The sequence below is a fragment of the Coprinopsis cinerea genome (assembly GCF_000182895.1).
Source record: "Coprinopsis cinerea okayama7#130 chromosome 8 map unlocalized cont3.8, whole genome shotgun sequence".
Classification (NCBI taxonomy): domain Eukaryota; kingdom Fungi; phylum Basidiomycota; class Agaricomycetes; order Agaricales; family Psathyrellaceae; genus Coprinopsis; species Coprinopsis cinerea.
In genome coordinates, this window is record NW_003307537.1 from 135,870 (window position 1) to 144,741 (window position 8,872).

General features: G+C 51.1%; 3 protein-coding genes across 3 annotated transcripts; 2 read left to right on the plus strand and 1 right to left on the minus strand.

The window, feature by feature from the left end:
- Positions 1–262: 262 nt before the first annotated feature.
- CC1G_14934 (hypothetical protein) lies at positions 263–691 on the minus strand. The gene is made up of 2 exons (XM_002910557.1): positions 578–691; positions 263–524 (listed from the first exon to the last, which is right to left on the minus strand). The coding sequence occupies exons 1-2, from the start codon at positions 652–654 to the stop codon at positions 458–460; spliced, it is 144 nt and encodes a 47-aa protein (XP_002910603.1). The 5' UTR covers positions 655–691; the 3' UTR covers positions 263–457.
- A 5,370-nt stretch (positions 692–6,061) lies between these two features.
- CC1G_05369 (hypothetical protein) lies at positions 6,062–6,358 on the plus strand (the record flags this gene model as incomplete). Its single annotated transcript, XM_001835355.1, has 2 exons — positions 6,062–6,138; positions 6,217–6,358. The coding sequence occupies 2 exons, from the start codon at positions 6,062–6,064 to the stop codon at positions 6,356–6,358; spliced, it is 219 nt and encodes a 72-aa protein (XP_001835407.1).
- Positions 6,359–7,254: 896 nt separating this feature from the next.
- CC1G_05370 (hypothetical protein) lies at positions 7,255–7,574 on the plus strand (the record flags this gene model as incomplete). The annotated part of the gene is made up of 3 exons (XM_001835356.2): positions 7,255–7,340; positions 7,395–7,428; positions 7,491–7,574. 3 exons carry the CDS (start codon positions 7,255–7,257, stop codon positions 7,572–7,574), a joined length of 204 nt encoding a protein of 67 aa, XP_001835408.2.
- Between the last annotated feature and the right edge of the window lie 1,298 nt (positions 7,575–8,872).

Consider the following 8,872-nt stretch of genomic DNA (forward strand, 5'->3'; position numbering starts at 1 on the left):
GTCGTGAATCTCTACTCTAGTGCTCCGCGAAAGCTCTCACCAATGACGCACTACTTCGCAACAAATGGATCGTCTCAGTACGCCAAGCCTCGATGGGCGCTAAGGGCATTGGGTGCTCTCACGCACCGCCCAATTGATCCGCTCCCGACGGTGCCACGCGGCACAGGGAAACCAAAGGGAAACCCGTGTGAGAGGGATTGGAGCTGGGGGGAGAGCGTACCTGGTCGAAGCAGCGCAGTGTCCTTCTTCCACTCGGAAGAGATTTGAGGTGATAATCCATGCTTCCCGATGTACAGGTACATTACAACAACACCAGACTACAATGCGAACCCAATCGGCGATACATTGAACAAGACTACGATGCGGATTTCCGTTGGTTGCCCATTTCTTTTCGGCCAGGGGGTATTGGTGGTCAATGGTACCACTTAGTTGCGCCAGGCATTGGGCGTCTGACTCTTCATGAGGAAGAAGCACCGACCCGGAGAGGAGACGGTTTGTGTTGAGGCTTGCGCGCTTCAAGCTTGCTGTGACAAGAATCAGTGTGTTGTCGCGACTGGGAACCCAGGCAGGAACTCACATTTCGCCAATCGGCATTGCGACAGAGGAAGCAGCGACAGCCAGGAGGACGAGTTTTGTCAAAAGAGTGAATTGCATTTTGCTGGTTTATCTGCTAGCAGACGTGGAGCAGCTTCCAGGGGTGGGGGTGGGTTGTTGGTTGAAGGATGGATGGACGTGTGCCTGGGAGCGACGACCTGTTAAGTACCAGTTGTAGTATTGCCATGTGATGATGTTGTGATAATGGTCGCTGACGCATCGGAGTAACGTCAGGCTATTGACATGTGGTCCATGTGGTGAGGGGTACTATAAATACATGACGACGGGTTGGATTTCTGCTTTGAACTACGGTCATCTCGGCTGTTACAAGCTGGATTGGTCGAGCCCTAGCCCAACCCTCTGAAACCACGACCCCTTCAGTGACGCAACAGCTCGTGAAGAAGCCCTCACTCTTCTAGAACCAACTGAAACGCTCTCGCTGTGGCTGTGTTATTCCAACCCCAAAGCTCCCTTCTTTGTAGGAACGATCCCAGGAACGCTCAGAGAAGCACAGGTCGATTGCTTTACTTGGACCCGTTGGTTACCTTGACAGGCGATTCTTTTGTGCCTTTCTCAAGTGCATAGACCAGGACATATGCGTTCCCAAACCCGGGTATACATTTCATTAAGGGGCTAATGAAGAGATCTCCCTCTTCGAAACTTTGAATCAATGTTTCGTCTACTATCATTCACATCAGTGTGTAAAACCCACATAGAAGTGTAAAAATGGAAATTGCTGTTTCCAACGCAAATATTCGGGGAAAAAAAGTACATAGCTGCATGAAGAAGGCTGACCTGCGTATTCTGAAAAAGTTTGAGAGAAATCGGCCAGTTTGGTGGTAAGATATGGGCCTTTGAGTACGGGAAAATTCGCATTTTAAGGTCAAAATGAGGGTTTTTGGCCAAAAGTGAGAGTATGTGGTCTCAGGATGGCGGGAAAAGCTGTCAGTTATCATCAGATACCCTAACGCCTCATGAAGACACACTTTTTCCGACGTGAATCGAACAGCATTCAACGCAAATGGCTGGAGACCTTCGAGCGTGACAATCGCCGGGGTGGGGAATTGAAAGTCCGCTCTGGCCGGCCGAATCCCGCCGTGTGTCGCGTCGCGTCGCGTCGCGTCCACTGCGCGCAGAGTCGCGATTTTGTTTGTTTAATGGTTTCTACTAGTGCAAAAGTTAAGCGAACTCCTACTTAAACGATAGAGCACAGAATTTCTGGCCTGTACCCCAAGTTCGGGCACCCCCACTCCCTCATGGGTCGTCTCTGACCTTGTCTCCTCTTTGGCCATGGGCAAGGCTTCTGATTCCGGTGGCAGTAAGGCCCGGCTTGAAAGGCTGTATTCAGAAGCATGTCGCCGCCTTGCCTTGTCAGAATCGGCGCGTTACGGCTCTGTCATTGAGGAGATTCGGCGAGAAACATCCATCACTCTTGATTACTTCACTCTTCGTCGCCGATACAAAGGCATTCCCCCTCGCAATCTCGCCCATGAACGTCAACAGCTCCTCACCAAGGAGCAAGAGAAGGTACTATGTCAGTGGATCATATATTATTCTCAAATTGGCTGTCCCCTTGATAAGCTTGGGTTGCGGAAGAAGGCTGCAGTCCTTTGTGGAAAGATGCCGTCCGAAGGATGGGTCTTCTCTTTCCTCAAGCGCCACCCAGAGATGACGCTGGGACGTCCATCTGGTCTCGATCCAAAGCGGAGTCGGGCTTTCAACAAGCCTGTTGTTCAGCACCACTTCAAGCTCCTCAACGACATCGTCACCACACACAACATCCCCCGTGAGAACATCTACAACATGGATGAGAAGGGTTGTCAGCGGGGAGGTGGTCGTAAACTCTCTGCACGCAAATACATCGTTCCTCGAACTAGACGCCCTCACTACCGCCATCGCAGTGACAACTTAGAACTAATAACCATCATCGAGTGTGTATGTGCTGATGGCACACCTCTCAAGCCCGGGTTTGTGTTCTCGGGGAAAGAGTTTTCTCGAGAATGGTTTGATGTGGATCCAGAGATATGGTGCGTCATTAATCAGTCGCATTAATTCTAATCTAATTTTGGCTTCTTTACTATTTAGCATTGCCATGTCCGAGAATGGGTGGACGGATGACTTCTTGTGTGGCGAGTGGTTTGAGAAATCATTCATCCCTCAAGCCACACGCCGTAACACCTCCGGGAAGCCCATTCTTCTCGTTCTCGATGGTCATGGCTCACATGAGAAGGTCAAGATCATCGATCTTGGCCTTCTCCACAACATCATTATCTTCTGCCTTCCTCCCCACACCACTCACAAGCTCCAGCCTCTCGATGTCGGGGTATTCGGGCCATTTTCTCGTGCTTGGGCTGAACGCTGCAACGAAATCCTCGACCTGGACCCCAATGGCATGCCCCGGGAAGATTTTGTGAAGGAGTACATGGCGGTACGTAAAGATACATTCAAAGAAAGCACAATTCAGAGTGCCTTCAAGAAGGCCGGCCTCTACCCCATTGATGCTTCAGTTTTCATTGAAAGCGACTTTGCACCGAGCTTTAATACATCAACAACATACGGCCTTGTTCCACCTTCCTTTCCAGCAACTCCGAGCCCCTCCTCTGAGTCCACACGGGATTCGACACCCGAGCCCGAGACCGAGCAGGATGATCACTCAGATTCGGAATCTGAGTGCTCCGATGATGACGAGGACGATGACCAGTGCTGTCGCCGTGAGGCTTCTGAGCCTGACATCGATGGCAATGCTGCTTTGTCGCCTTCCTCATCATCACCGCCAGCGATTGACCCATTCGGGATCCTGGCTTCTATCGATCCCCTCGTCTCTCCTCCACCCACACCCACTGTCACCCCCGATCCTTCTCCCTCTCCCTCTCCCTCTCCCGAGCTGCCCAAAGCCCCCCGCCGTCCATCACGTCCATCAGTTGGGGCCAAACAAGGGTCAACGTACGTTCGAAGGCTCGAAATGTACGCTTCTGCACTCGAAATCGAACTGCAGAATCGTGACGCTCATTGCAAATTGGCGCATGACAAAATTGCCGACCTCTCACGCAAGCTCAACGCCCGCCAGAAGCCGACCCAACGCCAACAAAAGCTCAACGTTAACGCACGTTGTCTCACCTCAAGTGAAGGTCGACGTCTCGCTTTGGAACAGGACGCCGCGAAAGCTGCAAAGGCGCAGCAAAAAATCGATGCTGCCAATCGTCGTCGCGCGCAAGAGGCTGAACGAGAGCGAGCGCGTTTAGAACGGGGTCACGATTTCGCATATTCTGGGACGCTCGCAAGCCAAAAACTCGCCGGACTTCAAGATATTGCCATTGATCTCAGCCTGCCTTCTGGAGGCACCAAGGCTGAGCTGCTGGGGCGGATTCGAGCGCATTTCGACGCGCACCCTTCGAAGAAACTTGAAACTCGGTTTCTTGCTCTGTTTCAAGCTCGTGCACGTCAACCAAATTACCCTCCCAGCTCCGTCCTTCCTCCTGTTCCTCCTGCCCCTCCTGGTCCCTCTACATCATCTCAACCGCTTCCCAACATTCCAACCCCTGTGGGAAATCCTTCCAATGCGTTCCAACCATCGCCTGCATCGCACCCCTCTTCCAACTTCGCGATTTCCGCTGCACAATTCGCCAATCCTCCTTGTCCTCCCCATCAGACCATTCCCCAAATCACTCACATGGTCTCTCCTGTCCTACAGAGCTCTTTCAATTCGTTTAATCCATACTCTAGCCCGCCAATTTATCCATATTCTAGTCATTTCTATGCCGCTAATTCCGGTTCTTCGTACTCTCAGTTGCCATAGACTGCTATTCCCCCTCCCCTGCTTGGATCCTATTGCAGTACACCCTATCCGGCGATTATTCACTTTATAATCGTACTTTACGACTTAGTAATATACTGAGCAAGCGTTTTGTAGTCTTTTCTGCTGTCTTCTTCATACTGCCATCCTCCCAAATCGATGCTCGACGTTCCGCTGGTCTCTCCCTCGATGTCCTTGATGTGTAGCGGAATTTGAAAATGATGTCACGCTTTGCCCTTCGGAGTTGCTCAAATGCGTGACAGCCGTGGCTGCCGCGTGTCACATTTTTTTACAGATCCTTGAATCTCTGACTCGTCGCCCCGGAATGTCTCTGGCAGAAAGGTATGTTCGTTTTCAGATGATATTTTTGCACAGTTAGAAAGCATATACACGAGCGCACAGAATGGTATAATTTTTACGGGAAATGTCGCACTGAAGGCGGGAAAAACTTAGACATTCATCAATTTTTTACACTTCCTTGTGAATGATAGTATGAATGGGATAGGACATAGCGCGACACGCCGGTTCGATGAATTCGGAGGGGCGCAACCCCTGAGTCTAGGTACGGCAACCACTTTCGTCATCGGGGAGACAATGCCGGTGGGAACTCCGATATGCTTCCTCGGCCATCTTCCAACGATGTGCGAAATTCTGAAGATCAGAAGGCCATACAAGCAACCAGGAGTGGAGCGATATCGCGTGGAGGTGGGCGTCTCCGAGTCGGAGACCACACATGCGCAGTCACGTCAGTCTAGGCAGCCTTGCGAGTAGGAGGACAGTTGGATCGAATTCCTGTCAAGATAGGAGTGAGACAGCAGACATGAGCTATACTTAAAGTCGCCACCAAATGGCTTAAATGTAGTTGGCACCCTGGCAAGCGCTGATGGGGCGATGTGCTATACTACCAATGAGAACCCAAATAACTTCAAGCGACCGGTCTTGACCCACTTATACCGTGGCCTATAGTCCCCCGTTATCAAGTACATTCCACTGGGAAGCCTCCCTCTCACAGCCCAGACTAATGGCTCGGAGAAATGTCTCAATAGACGTCCCGTTTCCAGGCCCAAATACAGCCGCGATCCTGGAATGAATAGGCTCGGTAGATTGCACCCGCCACGGCTTTCTCCTTGCACTGAGAGGTATTTAATTTTGTTCCGTTACTGTGTATGTACTTACTTGTGGTTTCTTTCCATGTGCGAAGCGCATAGGGGAAAGACTATCAACTAGAGTTGGGGACATCCTCATCACCGAGGGCGTCGCACTTGTGGGTCCGCAGCCCGTTTCATCGGTAGTACTGACAACGAGGTCGCGCGTTATAGTCACTAGGAGTAAACAATACCAGAGTCTTGTCTGTATGGATGTGGATGTCCGTTCGTATGGACTGCACATTCTATAGGCCTCGCCTTTTGTCTATAGCCCCGATCGTCGGAGCGGACGAGGGTGTTTTGAAGGAAGAGTCGCATGGATTCGAGCTCGGGTGAGACTCACAGGGAGTCCATAGGTATCAACATCGAGAATATCTGCACACAAGGAGAAACTCCTCAGTTCTATAAGAGTCGGAGAGAAAACTACCCATATCACTATCACTATCACCCTAGGAGATCAAACCGCAAGGGCTGTCCTGAACTCCGTTCATCAGCTCTCTACTCGTCGAAAGCCTTCTCAGTTACCGCGATGAAGTCCTACGTTATCACGGCCTACGTCACAATTCTTCTGGCTGCAAGCGTCATCTGCGCTCCTGTCGAGGACTCGTAAGTGACATATGTGAAATCCATCAACCCGTTAAATGCATTCTGACTTCGCAGTCCCGGGTTGGGCGCTTAATGCAGTATTGCGAATACCATCATCAGCGCACGACAGTCCAAGCCCCCTTCTTGGAGAGCACCGGATAGCGATGATACGTCGCTGAATATTACTCGCCGTGAAGCGCAAGTTCGTCCTCCTTCGTGGCGAGAGTCGGACAGCGTTTAGAGCAACCGCCTGTACCTTCCCTTCAAGGTGTCTCATGTACTATAATCCGATGCTAAGCTTGAAACCTCCATGCTGGTCTACAATAGAACAATAGACGCCACTGCGACCATCGTTTATCATACATCCAGCGATGCAAGGGAGCCAGATAACTTCCCTGAGGGCCAAGTCCTAGATGGAGAAGAGGACCGAACCCGAATTCTGTGGTTATGTTAGTACGACCCGAAGAGATTGGTACGCGTTCAGGTTGTCTATTCATACGTAGGTTTGATTCTCTGGCCAGGATGGCCATCCTGAGGTGGTAGGTCAGTATCCGTTGACAATGGGTGGCAGTTGAAGGGATGAAGCGGCGTAAAGCGGTAGTGGAGAATTTGGCCAAGATGGCGTATATACCTTTTGAGAGTCCTCCTTTATCTACTATTCTTACGTCTCTGTGGTCTGTGCGCAGTGGCATGGTACTCCAGGCCCTTGGAGTCCGACACGGCTGCAACGCAGACGGGCATCGTTCCACCGTGACGAAATATGTTTCAGGCTCGAGGCCAGGGGCTCGAAGGGCTTCTTCTTCCGTCTCATCTGGTTTTCTCTCGTTTCTTTGAGCAACCTTAGCAAAGCCTCACAGCGCTCGAGCACATGTGCTCCTCGTTCAGCTTGTTAGTTTGACTCACACTATGCATATCGGAACACATGATCCTTCGGTCCTTCCTCATCGCCGTGGTTAATTAGCTTTATTTACTGGCTATTTACGACATACCAGCGACGACTTGACTTCTTGGCGCACGCTCAAAGCGGACAATACACTGCATTTACACCACTTTGTGTGAAGCAATAAGCCCCCAGGCGCAAGCGCCGTCAATGGCTCATTAGACTGAGTTCTCTATTGCCTCTCCACGTCCTACGCCATGAAGTTCAACTTGTTAGCCACCACCGTCGCCGCTTTCTTCGCCATCACTGCGATGGCTGCTCCTGTTGAGGATGCCAGTGCTTTGTACGTTGCTTAAGTTATCGCCCATTGTCGACGCATGCTAACCTTCACTTACAGGGAGGGCCTCCTGGCTAGAGAACCGAGCCCACAGGTAGACACTCGGCCTTTTCACACCGTAATATTTAGGACGTAGGCTAACCATAAACGCTACAGGCCGCAGCTTTGTTCTGCATCGCCAGCTGCCGAACCCGTGGTCTTTGCTGCAACACTAGCAACCTTCAATGCCGGGGCTGCTAAATCTATGCCTCGGAGAAATTATTGGCAGGCTCCTGTATCTCAATTACATTCCTTTGTATTGCTGTATGGCCGGACTTTATAATTACGCGTTGAGAATGTGATGTTACTGTGATATTCACTCCCATGGAACCGAGCGAAGGGTAATAGGAGGCCATTCCCTGTGTTCTTCGTCGCCGATCCTTTGAATGTCGCGTGACAGAGTATGCACTGCGTAGAGCGTGACCGGGTATGGCGTTAGTCTCGGATTACCTTCTTTTCTCAGTTTTCAAGGTCCTAAAGATACGACTTGTGGGCCCGAGTACAATGCAAAATAGATCATCCGATGTCTACTCACAATATAAGCAAGCACTTATAATTAGCTCCCGTTCGTTCCCATTCACTTCACGGGGTCCCTGTCAGACGTCTCCCGGATCCCCAGCTATTAAGTGGACAGGCACTACCACTTCCGCGACTCCGATTCTCAGATTCTCAAGTTCTGACTGGCGTTCCTTTCTTCCATATCTCTCCTTATTCCCATTGACCGACCCTCCGACTCCCATCGACGGATACAGTCCGGACATGTCAATCCGTAAACGGGTTTGACACGGAGTCCAGTGACCACACTTTTGATGTGACCTCAAGCGCTCAAACGGGAAATGTATGCGTGTGATTTCCAAAGGGTCCGGGAGGCATATAAAGCGGCGATGCTTGACGCCCCACTCTCCCCTCAAGGCTTAACGTGAGCCTCAAATCTGATCGCGCTCGCCTCATACTCCTCCACCACCCAAGTTCCTGTTTAGCAACGGAGATGAAGGTTTTCACGACGGCAGTCTGCGCAGTGGTGCTTCTGCTTACCACAAGCGTCTTAGGCTCCCCTATAGATGCGTACGTACCAATCGAACTGCCGTTAGAGGAGAGGATGAGATCGCTGATATACTGTTATTCTCTCTAGCCCCAAGATCGAGGTTCGCAGCGAACCTCTCATCGCAAGGGAACCGCAGGCTAAGCCTCCAGATTGGAGAAGGGCTTGGCGCTAATTGGACAGCTGCAACGGACCAGCGCCGTCACTAACACCAACACCTCAAAAGAAATCATTTGACAGGCTCTCCTGTATCGTCACGTATTCCTTTGTACCATCATAGACCGGACCTTACACGTCGAGAATATGATTCAGTCCATGTCTGGGTGGACGAGATAGTAGCCACTTGGCAAGCTAGCCTCACGGGAAGATCGGCGCGGAAGCAAATAGACGCTCATTCAACTCCATTCCGGAGTTCTTAGCCGCCCGTCCCTAGGACCCCGCAAGAAGTCGAACTTGG